The 18,833-nt window shown below is 46.5% G+C and overlaps 1 protein-coding gene across 2 annotated transcripts in view; it reads right to left on the reverse strand.

The window, feature by feature from the left end:
* Positions 1-6,445: 6,445 nt before the first annotated feature.
* LOC124022275 (copine-4) overlaps positions 6,446-18,833 on the reverse strand; it is a 110,325-nt gene continuing 97,937 nt past the window's right edge. For both annotated transcript variants that reach the window (XM_046337198.1, XM_046337197.1), the window contains 3 exons: positions 8,702-8,835; positions 8,256-8,492; positions 6,446-7,221 (listed from right to left, as the gene is read on the reverse strand). In XM_046337198.1, the coding sequence (XP_046193154.1) occupies positions 7,090-7,221; positions 8,256-8,492; positions 8,702-8,835 (503 nt within the window). In that variant the 3' untranslated portion in view covers positions 6,446-7,089. The remainder of the gene's footprint in view (positions 7,222-8,255; positions 8,493-8,701; positions 8,836-18,833) is intronic.

The following is an 18,833-nucleotide window of genomic DNA, read 5'->3' on the forward strand; positions in this document are numbered from 1 at the left end:
GTGGATGCACCTGTACTGACCTCACCTTCTAGATGATAGTGGGGTGAACAGTCAGACGTTTTTGGCCTTCCTGTGACATCGGGTGCTGTAGGTGTCCTGGAGGGCAGGTAGTTTGCCCACTACTCACTTTAATAATGTTGGGAAGACCGCACCACCCTCTGGAGAGCCTTGTGGTTGCGGGTGGTGAAGTTACCGTACCAGGCTGTGATACAGCACAACCGGATGCTTTCAATTGTGCATCTGTAAAGATTTGTGAGGGTTTTAGGTGAAAAGCCAAAGGCTTTGTTGCGCCTTCTTCAGCATGCTGTCTGTGAGGGTGGTCCATTTCAGTTTGTCAGTGATGTGTACACCAAGGAACTTGAAGCTTTCCACCTCCTCCTCTGCGGTCCTGTTGATGTAGATAGGGTGGCGTACCCTCTGTTGTTTCCTGAGGTCCATGATCATCTCCTTTGTTTTGTTGATGTTGAGTGAGAGGTTGTTTTCCAGGCACCACACTCCCAGAGCCCTCACCTCCTCGCTGTAGGCTGTCTCGTCATTGTTGATAATCAGGCCTACTAGTTTGCAAACTTGATAATTGAGTTGGAGGCGTGCTTGGCCACGCAGTAATGGGTGAACAGGGAGTACAGGATGGGGCTGAGCACGCACCCTTGTGGGGCCCAGGTGTTGAGGATCAGCGGAGTGGAGGTGATGTTTCCTACCCTTACCACCTGGGGGTGGCCCGTCAGGAAGTTCAGGACCCAGTTGCACAGGACGGGGTTCAGACCAGGGCCTCAAGCTTAATAATTTACATTTACATTTAAGTCATTTAGCAGACGCTCTTATCCAGAGCGACTTACAAATTGGTGCATTCACCTTATGACATCCAGTGGGACAGTCACTTAACAATAGTGCATCTAAAACTTAGGGGGGGTGGGGTGAGAGGGATTACTTAACCTATCCTAGGTATTCCTTAAAGAGGTGGGGTTTCAGGTGTCTCCGGAAGGTGGTGATTGACTCCGCTGTCCTGGCGTCGTGAGGGAGTTTGTTCCACCATTGGGGGGCCAGGGCAGCGAACAGTTTTGACTGGGCTGAGCGGGAGCTGTACTTCCTCAGTGGTAGGGAGGCGAGCAGGCCAGAGGTGGATGAACGCAGTGCCCTTGTTTGGGTGTAGGGCCTGATCAGAGCCTGGAGGTACTGAGGTGCCGTTCCCCTCACAGCTCCGTAGGCAAGCACCATGGTCTTGTAGCGGATGCGAGCTTCAACTGGAAGCCAGTGGAGAGAACGGAGGAGCGGGGTGACGTGAGAGAACTTGGGAAGGTTGAACACCAGACGGGCTGCGGCGTTCTGGATGAGTTGAAGGGGTTTAATGGCACAGGCAGGGAGCCCAGCCAACAGCGAGTTGCAGTAATCCAGACGGGAGATGACAAGTGCCTGGATTAGGACCTGCGCCGCTTCCTGTGTGAGGCAGGGTCGTACTCTGCGGATGTTGTAGAGCATGAACCTACAGGAACGGGCCACCGCCTTGATGTTAGTTGAGAACGACAGGGTGTTGTCCAGGATCACACCAAGGTTCTTGGCGCTCTGGGAGGAGGACACAGTGGAGTTGTCAACCGTGATGGCGAGATCATGGAACGGGCAGTCCTTCCCCGGGAGGAAGAGCAGCTCCGTCTTGCCGAGGTTCAGCTTGAGGTGGTGATCCGTCATCCACACTGATATGTCTGCCAGACATGCAGAGATGCGATTCGCCACCTGGTCATCAGAAGGGGGAAAGGAGAAGATTAATTGTGTGTCGTCTGCATAGCAATGATAAGAGAGACCATGTGAGGTTATGACAGAGCCAAGTGACTTGGTGTATAGCGAGAATAGGAGAGGGCCAAGAACAGAGCCCTGGGGGACACCAGTGGTGAGAGCGCGTGGTGAGGAGACAGATTCTCGCCACGCCACCTGGTAGGAGCGACCTGTCAGGTAGGACGCAATCCAAGCGTGGGCCGCGCCGGAGATGCCCAACTCGGAGAGGGTGGAGAGGAGGATCTGATGGTTCACAGTATCGAAGGCAGCCGATAGATCTAGAAGGATGAGAGCAGAGGAGAGAGAGTTAGCTTTAGCAGTGCGGAGCGCCTCCGTGATACAGAGGAGAGCAGTCTCAGTTGAATGACTAGTCTTGAAACCTGACTGATTTGGATCAAGAAGGTCATTAATAATGAGCTTGGAGGGTACTATGGTGTTGAATGCTGAGTTGTTTAGTCAATAAACAGCATTCTTACATAGGCAGTGTGCAGAGTAATGGCGATTGCATCGTCTGTGGATCTATTGGGGCGGTTCGTAAATTGAAGTGGGTCTAGGGTGTCAGGTAAGGTAGAGGTGATATGATCCTTGACGAGTCTCTCAAATCACTTCATGATAACAGAGGTGAGTGCTATGGGGCGATGGCCATTAAGTTCAGTTACCTTTGCGTTCTTGGGTATGGGAACAATGGTGGCCATTGAATCATGTGGGGACAGCAGAGATTGAAGAGATTGAATATTCCCATAAACACACCAGCCAGCTGGTCTGCGCATGCTCTGAGGATGCAGCTAGGGATGCCGTCTGGACTAGCAGCCTTGTGAGGGTTAACACGTTTACATGTTTTACTCGCCTCGGCCACGTAGAAGGTGAGCCCACAGTCCTTGGTAGCAGGCCGCGTCGGTGGCACTGTGTTATCCTCAAAGCGTGCATAGAATGTGTTTAGCCTGTCCTGAAGCAAGACATCATTCTCAGGGGACATGACATGTACAGTTGAAGTCGGAAGTTTACATACACCTTAACCAAATACATTTAAACTCAGTTACTCACAATTCCTGACATTTAATCCTAGTAAAAATTCCCTTTCTTCGGTCAGTTAGGATCACCACTCTATTTTAAGAATGTGAAATGTCAGAATAATAATAGAGAGAATGATTTATTTCAGCTTTTATTTCATACATCACATTCCCAGTGGGTCAGAAGTTCACATACACTCAATTGGTATTTGGTAGCATTGCCTTTAAATTGTTTAACTTGGGTCAAATATTTTGGGTAGCCTTCCACAAGCTTCCCACAATAAGTTGGGTGAATTTTGGACCGTTCCTCCTGACAGAGCAGCTGTAACTGAGTCAGGTTTGTAGGCCTCCTTGCTCGCACGCACTTTTTCAGTTCTACCCACAATTTTCTTTAGGATTGAGGTCAGGGCTTTGTGATGACCACTCCAATACCTTGACTTTGTTGTCCTTAAGCCATCTTGCCACAACTTTGGAAGTATGCTTGGGGTCATTGTCCATTTGGAAGACCCATTTGTGACCAATCTTTAACTTCCCGACTGATGTCTTGAGATGTTGCTTCAATATATCTACGTAATTTTCCTTCCTCATCATGCCATCTATTTTGTGAAGTGCACCAGTCCCTCCTGCAGCAAAGCACCCCCACAAAATGATGCTGCCACCCCCGTGCTTCACGGTTGGGATGGTGTTCTTCGGCTTGCAAGCCTCCCATTTTTCCTCCAAACATAACGATGGTCATTATTGCCAAACAGTTCTATTTTTGTTTCAGGACATTTCTCCAAAAAGTACGATATTTGTCCCCATGTGCAGTTGCAAACCGTAGTCTGGCTTTTTTATAGCGGTTTTGGAGCAGTGGCTTTTTCCTTGCTGAGCGGCCTTTCAGGTTATGTAGATATAGGACTCGTTTTACTGTGGGTATAGATACTTTTATACCTGTTTCCACCAGCATCTTCACAAGGTACTTTGCTGTTGTTCTGGGATTGATTTGCACTTTTCGCACCAAGGTACATTCATCTCTAGGATACAGAACTTGTCTCCTTCCTGAGCGGTATGACGGCTGCGTGGTCCCGTGGTGTTTATACCTGCATACTATTGTTTGTACAGATGAACGTGGTACATTCAGGCATTTGGAAATTGTTACCAAGGATGAACCAGACTTGTGGAGGTCTACAATTTTTTATCTGAGGTCTTGGCTGATTTCTTTTGATTTTCCATGAAGTCAAGCAAAGAGGCACTGAGTTTGAAGGTAGGCCTTGAAATACATCCACAGGTACACCTCCAAATGACTCAAATGATGTTAATTAGCCAATCAGAAGCTTCTAAAGCCATGACATCATTTTATGGAATTTTCGAAGGTGTTCAAAGGCACAGTCAAATGAATGTATATAAACTTCTGACCCACTGGAATTGTAATACAGTGAATTGTAAGTTAAATCATCTGTATGTAAACAATTGTTGTCAAAATTACTTGTATCATTCACACAGTAGATGTCCTAACCTACTTGCCAAAACTATAGTTTGTTTACAAGACATTTGTGGAGTGGTTGAAAACGAGTTTTAATAACTCCAATCTAAGTGTATGTAAACTTCCAACTTCAACTGTATGTTACTGTCACTATTGAGAGTGAAGGCACTTACAACTGAATGCAATGTGTTTTATTAGCCACATGGTTTGGTTGTTTTTGGAGGCTGATCCTTCTGGCTGTCTCCATGGTGCTGCCTGTCCAACTCGTCAGATAGTTCATGTTGAACCAGGACAGAATTAATTGACTGCCAGCTGCTCTGGATATGAAACGGCCCTTGCCTGCCCTTTCTATAGTATTCATCACGCATCTCAGAAATCTCTGTCCTTCTCATTGCTATAAATCCCTCCCTCCCTCTCTTCTCCCCATCTCCCTCTCTCCTCCCCATCTCCCTCCCTCCCTCTCTCCTCCTCATCTCTCTCCCTCTCTTCTCCCCATCTCTCTCCCTCTCTTCTCCCCATCTCCCTCCCTCTTCCTCCCCAGTCCTCCCCATCTCCCTCACTCTCTCCTCCACAATCTCCCTCCCCATCTCCCTCCCTCCCTCCCTCCCTTCTCCCTATCTCTCTCCCTTTCTTTCCCCATCTCCCTCCCACTCTCTCCTCATCTCCCTCCCTCTCTCTCCCCATCTCGCTCCCTTCTCCCCATCTCCCTCCCACTCTCTCTCCCCATCTCTCCTCCCCATCTCCCTCCCACTCTCTCCTCATCTCCCTCCCTCTCTCCCCATCTCTCTCCCTTTCTTTCCGCATCTCCCTCCCACTCTCTCCTCATCTCCCTCCCTCTCTCTCCCCATCTCCCTCCCACTCTCTCCCCATCTCTCTCCCCATCTCCCTCCCACTCTCTCCTCATCTCCCTCCCTCTCTCTCCCCATCTCCCTCCCACTCTCTCCCCATCTCTCTCCCCATCTCCCTCCCTCCCTCCCTTCTCCCCATCTCTCTCCCTTTCTTTCCCCATCTCCCTCCCACTCTCTCCTCATCTCCCTCCCTCTCTCTCCCCATCTCGCTCCCTTCTCCCCCCTCTCCCTCCCTCCCTCCCTTCTCCCCATCTCCCTCCCACTCTCTCCCCATCTCCCTCCCACTCTCTCCTCATCTCCCTCCCTCTCTCTCCCCATCTCCCTCCCACTCTCTCCCCATCTCCCTCCCACTCTCTCCTCATCTCCCTCCCTCCCTTCTCCCCATCTCCCTCCCACTCTCTCCCCATCTCTCTCCCCATCTCCCTCCCCATCTCCCTCCCTCTCTCTCCCCATCTCTCTCCCTATCTCTCCTCATCTCCCTCCCTTTCTCTCCCCATCTCCCTCCCTCTCTTCTCCCCATCTCCCTCCCTCAGTCCTTCCCATCTCCCTCCTCTCTCCTCCACAATCTCCTTCCTGCACTTCTTTCCATCTCCCTCCCGCTCTTCCCATCTCCCTCCCTCCATTTCCCCCATCTCCCTCTCTCCCTTCTCCCCATCTCCCTCTCTCCCTTCTCCCCATCTCCTTCTCTCCCTTCTCCCCATCTCCCTCCCTCCCTTCTCCCCATCTCCTTCTCTCCCTTCTCCCCATCTCCCTCCCTCCCTTCTCCCCATCTCCTTCTCTCCCTTCTCCCCATCTCCCTCCCCTCTCTCTCCATTTCCCTCCCACCCTCTCCTCATCTCCCTCATCTCCCTCACTCTCTTCTCCCCATCTCCCTCCCACAGTCCTCCCCATCTCCCTCCCTCTCTCCTCCCCATCTCCCTCCCCCCCCCATCGCCCTCTCTCCACCCCCCCATCTCTTCTCCCCACCTCCCTCCTCCCCATCTCTCTCCCTCCTCCCCAGACATCTCAAAGGGAGAGTCGTGACTTACTCCAATCCTAGGAGGAATTGTCACCATGCTCACATGGCTGCACATGGACAGACTTGTTCTGTTCAACTTCAATCAGAACATTCCCATCATTTTTATGGAGGTTTTTAAATCAATAGAATACATCGGAAATGCTAAGAAAGTTACCCCAATTCCCAATTCCTTTGACTAGTTTGACATGCACACCAAAATATTGAAATTCTGCCAATTCTCCGCATTTTCTACGGATTTTTCATAGAATGAATTCAAATTGATATGACCACAATTCCAATTATGATTTTGACTTGAAACCCAATAGTTTTTAACATAGTACAAGTCACAAGCATATTGATAAAGCTTTTATTATTATAAGTCATTCAGAATTTCACAGAATACTGCATTGCAACATGACAACGGCAAAATATGTGCCCATAATATTCTCCAGTGAACTTCCAGAATACTACATTTGTGCTGTTAACATGCTTCATAGTAGAATGTCCTTTATCCCTACAATACTGTCAACTCTATTGTTCACTAAGAAAACAACATGAACTGTGAGAAAACAGTGTCTGCTTTAATACCAGCATGCAAAACAACAGTTCATGCATCTGCCTTATCTGCAATATGGACTACTGAGGACGCAGACGTTTCTAAACGCAGGTAGCTCGTTCATTCACTGTGGTCCAAAATGTTTTACAACGTATGAATATCAAGAAAGTTAGCAAAATCTCAACAAACTCTTATAAAAAAGGTACAGGGATGTTCTATACATTCCTTCATCGATAGTTGTTCATCTGTAGGGATGACAGTTTGGTTGTTCGTTTGTGTGTCCCCACCATACCAATGCTTTGAATGATACAGTTGCTTTACAGATGCAAGCCTCGAAGGCCACGCATGCACAATGAAAAGAACAAACAAACAAAGAGCAAAACAGTAAACTTTTCAGTTAGTCAGCGTAAGGTGCTTTCTGTTGTATCGAGTGCGTTGGGCCCCTCCTCTCAGGGGGCGAATGTCCTGGAAGACTCAAACTCACTCGGCACTTTGGGCTTGATGCCCTTGTTGTTGTAGTAGTCAACCACCTGGTTGGGCACTTCTGCTAAGACAGTCTTCGCCAGCTCTGCAGGTGAGCCCTGGAGAAGGACAGAGAGAAACCTGTCACTTCCTGTAACACTCAGGTTACCTCCCAGTTCCCCAGGTAACCCTCCCAGTTCCTCAGGTAACCCTCACAGTTCCTCAGGTAACCCTCCTAGTTTCTCAGGTAACCCTCCTAGTTCCTCGGGTAACCCTCCTAGTTCCTCAGGTAACCTCCCAACTCCTCAGGTAACCCTCCTAGTTCCTTGGGTAACCTCCTAGTTCCTCAGGTAACCTCCTAGTTCCTCAGGTAACCCTCCTAGTCCCTCAGGTAACCCTCCCAGTTCCTCAGGTAACCCTCCTAGTTCCTCAGGTAACCTCCCAGCTCCTCAGGTAACCCTCCTAGTTCCTCAGGTAACCCTCCCAGTTCCTCAGGTAACCCTCCCAGCTCCTCAGGTAACCCTCCTAGTTCCTCAGGTAACCCTCCCAGTTCCTCAGGTAACCCTCCCAGTTCCTCAGGTAACCCTCCTAGTTCCTCAGGTAACCCTCCCAGTCCCTCAGGTAACCCTCACAGTTCCTCAGGTAACCCTCCCAGTTCCTCAGGTAACCCTCCCAGTTCCTCAGGTAACCCTCCCAGCTCCTCAGGTAACCCTCCTAGTTCCTCAGGTAACCCTCCTAGTTCCTCAGGTAACCTCCCAGCTCCTCAGGTAACCCTCCTAGTTCCTCAGGTAACCCTCCCAGTTCCTCAGGTAACCCTCCCAGCTCCTCAGGTAACCCTCCTAGTTCCTCAGGTAACCCTCCCAGTTCCTCAGGTAACCCTCCCAGTTCCTCAGGTAAACCTCCTAGTTCCTTGGGTAACCTCCTAGTTCCTCAGGTAACCCTCCTAGTTCCTCAGGTAACCCTCCCAGTTCCTCAGGTAACCCTCCCAGTTCCTTAGGTAACCCTCCTAGTTCCTCAGGCAACCCTCACATTTCCTCCGGTAACCCTCCCAGTTCCTCCGGTAACCCTCCCAGTTCCTCAGGGAACCCTCCTAGTTTCTCAGGTAACCCTCCTAGTTCCTCAGTTAACCCTCCTAGTTCCAGTAAAGACTCACATGTTTGAAGTTGCGGAAGGGGACGAACTGGACGATGTCTCGTAGGCAGGGCTCCCCCTTGGGCGAGCGAAGGATTCCGTCATCTCCATCCAGCATCTGCATGTCACTAAAGTCAGCACTTCCCACACCTACAATAATGATGGACATGGGCAAGTGGGAGGCTTGGACGATGGCCTCGCGGGTGTCTGCCATGTCTGTGATCACTCCGTCCGTTAGGATGAGCAGAATGAAGTACTGCTGCAGAGATAAAGGAAGGCAATGACTGGGGAGAAACGTGAGAGAGTAATGTCTGTGGGGTGTGTTGGAAATACATGTTGAGCATAACCCTAAAACGTTGCGGAAGTCTCCCATTGACATCAATACATGATTTAAGCTCAATTTAGGTTCAAGCTATGCTCCCAATCGATTGGTTCCAAGGAGAGGAGGACAACTGACAGCTAGCTTACCATGGCCTCCTTGGTGTGCATTTCCTGTGAAGCGGAGCTGGCTACTTTCTGGATGATGGGGGCGATGTTGGTGGGGCCGTAGAGTTGAAGCTTAGGAAGGCATGTCTGATAGGCCTCCACCACCCCTTGGATACCTGCACACCCATAGACATATGTTGGAAAAACACAGAATAACACACACACAGTAACACTCACAGTCATGTCATTCTGGAGAACTCTGGGTATTTGGGGACACACGACCAACAGCAATGCACACAGGTGTGAAGGTATCATTGTGGAGTAATTGAGACCCATGATATTCCAGGATATTTTTCACTTTGAGGGAAGCAGTCACTCTGTGAATAGTTAGTTACCTTCACAGCTGCATTGACTTGTATTTATCTCTTCTCACCACCACATGGATCACCACATGAGTGGCCTCCCATTCGGCTGAGCAGCAGAAGTAATGCTATTTACTGATTGAGTGGGCATTTGAGGTCACACACAAACATCTGTGGAGAACTTCACTTATAATTAACAACCCCTCCATCACAACCTCACTGGTCGCACGCACGCACGCACGCACGCACGCACGCACGCACGCACGCACGCACGCACGCACGCACGCACGCACGCACACACACACACACACACACACACACACACACACACACACACACACACAGCTAGTGTAGACTACCAGTGAAATGCTTTCCAAAAATGTAGAGAGAAACATTTTAACAAATTATAACAAGTGGAATAAATCCACAATGAGTAAGGATAACTTGGTGATATACACGGGGTAGCAGTACTGAATCCATGTCCAGGGGTACGAGGTAATGGAGTTCCACATGTAGATATAGGTAGGAGTAAAGTGACTAGGCAACAGGGTAGATAATAAACAGTAGCAGTAGTGTCTGTAATGAGTCAAAAGAGTTAGTGCAGATAGTGGGGGTAAAAGCTGTGTGCCGGGTCCTGTTAGTTCCAGACTTCAGTACAGCTTTCTGTGCAGAAGCAGGGAGAACAGTATATGACTTTGGTGGCTGGAGTCTTCCTCTGACACCACCTGGTATAGAGGTCCTGGATAGCAGGGAGCTCAGCACCAGTGATGTACTGGGCCGTACACACTATCCTATGAAGCGCCTTGCGGTCGGATACCAAGTGGTGATGCAGCCAGTAAAGTCGCTCTCATTGGTGCGGCTGTAGAAGGGGAAGAGTTGTGCCTTCTTCATGACTTTGTTGGTGTGTGTGGGCTATGCTAATTCCTTAGTGATGTGGACACCGAGGAGCTTAAAGCTCTTGACCCGCTCCACTACAGCCCTATCGATGTGGATGGGGATGTGCTCTGCCTTCTGTTTCCTGTCGTCCACAATTGGCTCCTTTGTCTTGCTGACATTGAGGGAGAGGTTGTTGTCCTGAACACCACACTGCCAGGTCACTGACCTCCTCCCTATAGGGTGTCTCATCGGGTCGTGTCATCAGCAAACAAAATGATGGAGTCGTGAGCGGCCAGGCAGTCGTGGTTGAACAGGGAGTACAGGAGGAGACTAAGCACACACTCCTAAGTGAGCCCTTGTTGAGGGTTAGAGTGGCGTTGTGTTAGTGCCTACCCTCACCACCTGGGGGCGGCCTGTCAGGAAGTCCAGGATTCAGTTTCAGACAATAGTGTTCAGTCAAAGGGTCCTGAGCTTAGTGATGAGATTTGTGGGCACTATGGTGTTGAACGCTGAGCTGTAGTCAATGAACTGTGTTCTCACATGGGAGAGGGCAGTGTGGAATGCAATAGAGGTTACGTCATCTGTGGATCTGTTGGGGTGGTATGCAAATTTAATTGGAGTGGGTATGTGAATTGGAGTGGGTCCACACACAGAGAGAGAGAGATGTCATTTCATCAGTGAGAGGCTCTCCTGAGGGGATGAGTAATGATAATATAATATAATAATATGAGAGTGTGAGGAGAGGTGTAGAGCAGCAGCATTAAGACATCTGGAGGTCTCATTACTGACCACTATACTGCAGACATCTGGAGGTCTGATTACTGACCACTATACTGCAGACATCTGGAGGTCTGATCACTGACCACTATACTGCAGACATCTGGAGGTCTGATTACTGACCACTATACTGCAGACATCTGGAGATCTGATCACTGACCACTATACTGCAGACATCTGGAGGTCTGATCACTGACCACTATACTGCAGACATCTGGAGGTCTGATTACTGACCACTATACTGCAGACATCTGGAGATCTGATCACTGACCACTATACTGCAGACATCTGGAGGTCTGATCACTGACCACTATACTGCAGACATCTGGAGGTCTGATCACTGACCACTATACTGCAGACATCTGGAGGTCTGATCACTGACCACTATACTGCAGACATCTGGAGGTCTGATCACTGACCACTATACTGCAGACATCTGGAGGTCTGATCACTGACCACTATACTGCAGACATCTGGAGGTCTGATTACTGACCACTATACTGCAGACATCTGGAGATCTGATCACTGACCACTATACTGCAGACATCTGGAGGTCTGATCACTGACCACTATACTGCAGACATCTGGAGGTCTGATCACTGACCACTATACTGCAGACATCTGGAGGTCTGATCACTGACCACTATACTGCAGACATCTGGAGGTCTGATCACTGACCACTATACTGCAGACATCTGGAGGTCTGATCACTGACCACTATACTGCAGACATCTGGAGGTCTGATCACTGACCACTATACTGCAATGTGGATGTGGACACCTACTCGTCAAACAGGAAACTGCCAATGTTTTTGTATGACTTTGTGCTTGATTTTATACACCTGTCAGCAACAGGTGTGGCTGAAATAGCCGAATCCACTAATTTGAAGGGGTGTCCACATACTTTTGTTTATATAGTGTATCTTACACAAGCACAAACACCGGTACGTACACACACAGGCAGTCTCAGCTTGCCACTCCCTTTACCCACAGTAATGCAAACATTCACCTTCAAACAGATATCAATATCAATCATTTGTACAGGCACAAAGAAAGACAGTTTTTGAATGAGCGTGTGTGTGTGTGCATTGGTGTGTGTCCACATCTAACAGCATCTGTACGACAGTCAGTTTTCTTGCATGAAAAACTGCAAGCTATGCCCTCTGCCTTGGGAGGTGGGCTGGAAGCTTGCCTGACAGAGGAGTACTGAGACTGATCTATTCCTGGCAAGAATCTCTGGACTGGATCAGAACCTGTCTGGCTCCTCTCCATCCATCCAGGGCAGCTGCCAATCAAAACAAGCAAGATGATAGAGTGGCACGAATACAAGGTAGAAAGTGGAGGATGAGCTGAAAAGCTGAAAAAGTGTTAGGGCTGTGTGCAGGTAAGCTGGTTAGATCATATGAGATCAATTGAATTAAATTTGGCAACTTTGTAACATATTTAACTGTTTCTATGAGAATGTAGCCTCACTTTTCAAGGAGAATCATATTCACTTGATAATGATGCACTTGAAGTCAGAAGTTGACATACACTTAGGTTGGAGTCATTAAAACTCGTTCTTCAACCACTCCACAAATTTCTTGTTAATTAAATAACTATAGTTTTGGCAAGTCGGTTAGGACATCTACTTTGTGTAAGACACAAGTCATTTTTCCAACAATTGTTTACAGACAGATTATTTCACTTATAATTAACCGTATCACAATTCCAGTGGGTCAGAAGTTTACATTCACTAAATTGACTATGTCATGAGACAGCTTTGAAAATTCCCTAAATTGATGTCATGGCTTTAGAAGCTTCTGATAGGCTAATTGACATCATTTGAGTCAATTGGAGGTGTACCTGTGGATGTATAGTACGCAAGTATAAACAACAATGGACCACGCAGCCGTCATACCGCTCAGGAAGGAGATACGTTCTGTCTCCTAGAGATGAACATACTTTTGTGTGAAAAGTGCAAATCAATCCCAGAACAACAGCAAAGGACCCTGTGAAGATGCTGGAGGAAACAGGTACAAAAGTACATAAATCCACAGTAAAATGAGTCCTTGTATTGACGTAACCTGAAAGGCCGCTCAGCAAGGAAGAAGCCACTGCTCCAAAACCGCCATAAAAAAGCCAGATTACGGTTTGCAACTGCACATGGGGACAAAGATCATACTTTTTGGAGAAATGTCCTCTGGTCTGATGAAACAAAAATAGAACTGTTTGGCAATAATGACCATTGTTACTGTATGTTTGGAGGAAAAAAGGGGAAGGCTTGTAAGCCGAAGAACATCATCCAGACCGTAAAGCCGGGAGGGCAGCATCATGTTGTGGGGGTGCTTTGCTGCAGGAGGGACTGGTGCACTTCACAAAATAGATGGCATCATGAGGAAGGAAAATGATGTGGATATATTGAAGCAACATCTCAAGATATCAGTCAGGAAGTTAAAGCTTGGTCGCAAATGGGTCGTCCAAATGGACAATGACCCCAAGCATACTTCCAAAGTTGTGGCAAAATGGCTCAAGTACAACAAAGTCAAGGTATTGGAGGGGCCATCACAAAGCCCTGATCTCAATCCTATAGAAAAATAAAGTGGCCAAATAACTTCCTAAAATTAATCCTCTTTACAAGAGGTGTAGAGTCTGACTGGCATACACATGCAGTGTGTTAGTTTCACGTTTGGGGAAGATCATTTTCACAAAAGAAATGCACGTTTATAATAAAAGCATTACAAGCCAAATCACATTTGTGGCCACTTTTGATTATGGTGTTTTCCCACTAAAGGAACATTCGTGCATATAGCCTATGTGTGCGCATTGCTGCGCTTATAATGTGAAGGAATAGCATAATAGTGTATCACATTTTAAGTTAAACGTTCTAATCTGTTGCGTCAGCCTCATTGCGTAAATGAGGGGGGAAGCTAGTGGTTGTATTAAATTTGGGGTCTATCACATCCCACAACTGTTCCAGACTATGTTTGGAATATTTATTTCTCGCACAGAATAGGTCAACTTTTGTACTATGGGGGATAGTAGATTGACATAGGTTAGTTATTTTGCTGTTGGTTAGGCCTATTCATCTTGTAAGCTGAAAAGTAAATGTTGACAGTTCTTCTAATATCTTCAATATGCACCTTGGAATTGGATAAGGACGCGCGCAGTTGTGTCCCCAAAGTGTCTGTCTTCACTTGTAGCCTGTGAGAAAGACCCGATCACGAGAGCCATGTGAGTGAGAGGTGCTTTGGAGCAGCAGCACTCAGGGAGTAGGGAACAACAGCCACTGGCCGCAAAAGGAATGGAGTTTCTTTAGGGTGCATTAGGGCCACACAAAGGGGATGCCGCCGGGAAGTTGAGGCATTATCAAGTGCTTGTCAAATTCTGAATGAGAGACTGATGAAGTGTGTAGAACCAAAAAAAAATATCATATTACTCCAGTGCTAGCCTCCCTACACTGGCTTCCTATCAAGGCAAGGGCTGATTTCAAGGTTTTACTACTAACCTACAATGCATTACATGGGCTTACTCCTACCTATCTCTCTGATTTGGTCCTGCCGTACATACCTACACGTACACCACGGTCAAAAGAAGCAGGCCTCCTAATTGTCCCTAGAATTTCTAAGCAAACAGCTGGAGGCAGGGCTTTCTCCTATAGAGCTCCATTGGAATGGTCTGCCTACCCATGTGAGAGACGCAGACTCGGTCTCAACCTTTAAGTCTTTATTAAAGACTCATCTCTTCAGTGGGTCATATGATTGAGTGTCGTCTGGCCCAGGAGTGGGAAGGTGAACGGAAAGGCTCTGGAGCAACGAACCGCCCTTGCTGTCTCTGCCTGGCCGGTTCCCCTCTTTCCACTGGGATTCTCTGCCTCTAACCCTATTACAGGGGCTGAGTCACTGGCTTACTGATGCTCTTTCATGCCGTCCCTAGGAGGGGTGCGTCACTTGAGTGGGTTGGGTCACTGATGTGATCTCCCTGTCTGGGTTGGCGCCCCCGCTTTGGTTGTGCCGTGGTGGAGATCTTTGCGGGCTATAGTCGGCCTTGTCTCAGGATGGTAAGTTGGTGGTTGAAGATATCCCTCTAGTGGTGTGGGGGCTGTGCTTTGGCAAAGTGGGTGGGGTTATATCCTTCCTTTTTGGCCCTGTCCGGGGGGTATCATCAGATGAGGCCACAGTGTCTCGTGACGCCTCCTGTCTCAGCGTCCAGTATTTATGCTGCAGTAGTTTATGTGTCGGCGGGCTAGGGTCAGTTTGTTATATCTGGAGTACTTCTCCTGTCCTATCCGGTGTCCTGTGTGAATTTAAGTATGCTCTCTCTAATTCTCTCTTCCTCTCTTTCTTTCTGCTGCTCCAGTTTCAACTGTTCTGCCTGCGGCTATGGAATCCTGACCTGTTCACCGGACGTGCTACCTGTCCCAGACCTATTATTTGACCATACTGGTCATTTATGAACATTTGAACATCTTGGTCATGTTGTGTTATAGTCTCCACCCGGCACAGCCAGAAGAGGACTAGCCTGGTTCCTCTCTAGGTTTCTTCCTGGATTTTGGCCTTTCTAGGGAGTTTTTCCTAGCCAACTTGCTTCAACACCTGCATTGCTTGCTGTTTGGGGTTTTAGGCTGGGTTTCTGTACAGCACTTTGAGATATCAGCTGATGTACGAAGGGCTATATAAATAAATGTGATTTGATTTGAACAGCCTGCAAAACAAAACAAAGCAGAGCTCATGCCTTTCAAGCAACTTTTTTGAAATCATCATTAGAGTCTCATCATGCAGCCTTACAATGTACTAAAAATCAAAACATATAGCCCAACGATTGTAGAACAACTAAAGTTACATTAATAACTCTATATGAAGCATATAGGAGTACCTATTTCTATGTTAACCACTCAATACAGAATAGCCACATGTGCGCACTTCCTCAAATCAATGGGAGGAAATATCCTTTCTATTTTATTCATATTTGTTCAATTGTATTTCTCATACTATACAATAATGCCATGGAATTCTAACCAGATCTTGTCTGCTAAATTAACTAGTGTATCCCACAGCCATATGGCCTAGCCAGATCAGGACCTAACATAAGGACAACTCAGAGTATGCTACTCTGTTGTTCTGAAATAAACTACATTTTCTTCATATCATGTTTCTTTAGACCTGTCTAAAATACATAATGGATTCATTAGACTTTTTAAAATGTAGATGTTCCAAAGGTCTGCATCAGTAGCTTGTAGGCTGTGTGGAAGCCAAGAGGTTAAATGTGTTTATGTTAATTAACGGTCAATTGGAACAATGCTTGACAATTACCGGCTGACTAAATGTTGTGACTGCCACAGCCCTAACCCAGACCATTATTCATTCGGACTGCCAGATGGTGAAGATTCATCAAGTCCAATGGCAACGAGCTTTACACAACTCAGCTGACACTTGGCATTGCTGTTAAGGGAATTTTTATCAATAATGACTAATTATGTATACATTTCAATCAGGACTGACTAATCAGAATACTATTATGTTACTGTATATGTACTAATCAGAATACTATTATGTTACTGTATATGTACTAATCAGAATACTATTATGTTACTGTATATGTACTAATCAGAATACTATTATGTTACTGTATATGTACTAATTAGAATATTAGTATGTTACTGTAATATAATATAATAATATATGCCATTTAGCAGACGCTTTTATCCAAAGCGACTTACAGTTATGTGTGCATACATTCTACATATGGGTGGTCCCGGGGATCGAACCCACTACCCTGGCGTTACAAGCGCCATGCTCTACCAACTGAGCTACAGAAGGACTGTATATGTATGAATTTTCTTTCTTAATCCTAGTACTGAATATAATGTGTGTAAATATAATCAATAATTAGAACAATGACTGTCTGTTCCTTGGTAGAAATGAATGAACTATATCTTCAGACTGGCTAGAATGCTTATCTACACGAGAAGACCTTGGCTCGGTCATAAATTATATTAAATTGGTAGGGAGACGATTTGGGAAAGCTTGAGATACTGTCTTTGTACCAGGGTGGGAGAAGAGATGGGTTGGTACTGGAACTAATGACGTCATTTTCAGTTTATAACCTGTAGTAAACTGTATCGTGTTCAGTACTCTTGTGAATAAACTCTGCTGATTGACTTTAAGACTGGGCTCTGTCCATTACTATAGAATAAGGGTCTTACAAATCCTTATGAATTGACAGAGTGTTTAATTTTAATTGGGTGTTAAAACATAGAGCAATTTAATTCCTGCAACAATTGTGCATAGTGATATTAGGCTTGTGTGCGGCTGCTCAGCCATGGACGAAGAGTTCTTGTACTGATGTTGCTTCCAGAGGCAGTTTGGAACTCAGTAGTAGTGTTGCAACCGAGGACAGATCATTTTTACGTGCTAAGCGCTTCAGCACCCAGTGGTCTGTTCTGTAAGCTTGTGTAGCCTACCACTTCGAGGCTGAGATGTTGTTGCTCTTAGATGTTTCCACTTCAGAATAACATCCCTTACCGGGGCTGCTGTAGCAGGGCAGAAATTTGAAGAACTGACTTGTTGGAAAGGTGGAATCCTATCACGGTGCCATGTTGAAAGTCACCTAGCTTTTCAGTAAGGCCATTCTACTGTCAATGTTTGTCTATGGAGATTGCATGGCTGTGTGCTAGATTTTTTTACACCTGTCAACAACGGGTGTGGCGGAAATAGCCGAATCCACTCATTTGAAAGGATGTCCACATACTATTGTATATATAGTGTACATTACAATCAAATAGCCACAGTAGCCTACTACTTGGCCATTGTTAAAGCAGTCAGATAAAGCTGGTACAGCCTCACTGTTCACAGTAAAACAGTCAAATAAAGCTGGTACAGCCTCACTGTTCACAGTAAAACAGTCAAATAAAGCTGGTACAGCCTCACTGTTCACAGTAAAACAGTCAAATAAAGCTGGTACAGCCTCACTGTTCACAGTAAAACAGTCAAATAAAGCTGGTACAGCCTCACTGTTCACAGTAAAACAGTCAAATAAAGCTGGTACAGCCTCACTGTTCACAGTAAAACAGTCAGATGAAGCTGGTACAGCCTCACTGTTCACAGTAAAACAGTCAGATAAAGCTGGTACAGCCTCACTGTTCACAGTAAAACAGTCAAATAAAGCTGGTACAGCCTCACTGTTCACAGTAAAACAGTCAGATAAAGCTGGTACAGCCTCACTGTTCACAGTAAACCAGTCAGATAAAGCTGGTACAGCCTCACTGTTCACAGTAAAACAGTCAGATAAAGCTGGTACAGCCTCACTGTTCACAGTAAAACAGTCAAATAAAGCTGGTACAGCCTCACTGTTCACAGTAAACCAGTCAGATAAAGCTGGTACAGCCTCACTGTTCACAGTAAAACAGTCAGATAAAGCTGGTACAGCCTCACTGTTCACAGTAAAACAGTCAGATAAAGCTGGTACAGCCTCACTGTTCACAGTAAAACAGTCAGATAAAGCTGGTACAGCCTCACTGTTCACAGTAAAACAGTCAAATAAAGCTGGTACAGCCTCACTGTTCACAGTAAAACAGTCAGATAAAGCTGGTACAGCCTCACTGTTCACAGTAAAACGGTCAAATAAAGCTGGTACAGCCTCACTGTTCACAGTAAAACTGTCAAATAAAGCTGGTACAGCCTCACTGTTCACAGTAAAACAGTCAGATAAAGCTGGTACAGCCTCACTGTTCACAGTAAAACAGTCAAATAAAGCTGGTACAGCCTCACTGTTCACAGTAAACCAGTCAGATAAAGCTGGTACAGCCTCACTGTTCACAGTAAAACAGTCAGATAAAGCTGGTACAGCCTCAGGGTTCACAGTAAAACAGTCAAATAAAGCTGATTCAGCCTCACTGTTCACAGTAAACCAGTCAAATAAAGCTGGTACAGCCTCACTGTTCACAGTAAACCAGTCAGATAAAGCTTGTACAGCCTCACTGTTCACAGTAAAACAGTCAAATAAAGCTGGTACAGCCTCAGTGTTCACAGTAAAACAGTCAGATAAAGCTGGTACAGCCTCACTGTTCACAGTAAAACAGTCAAATAAAGCTGGTACAGCCTCAGTGTTCACAGTAAAACAGTCAGATAAAGCTGGTACAGCCTCACTGTTCACAGTAAAACAGTCAAATAAAGCTGGTAC

The sequence above is a fragment of the Oncorhynchus gorbuscha genome, unplaced genomic scaffold (assembly GCF_021184085.1).
Source record: "Oncorhynchus gorbuscha isolate QuinsamMale2020 ecotype Even-year unplaced genomic scaffold, OgorEven_v1.0 Un_scaffold_1314, whole genome shotgun sequence".
NCBI lineage: Eukaryota > Metazoa > Chordata > Actinopteri > Salmoniformes > Salmonidae > Oncorhynchus > Oncorhynchus gorbuscha.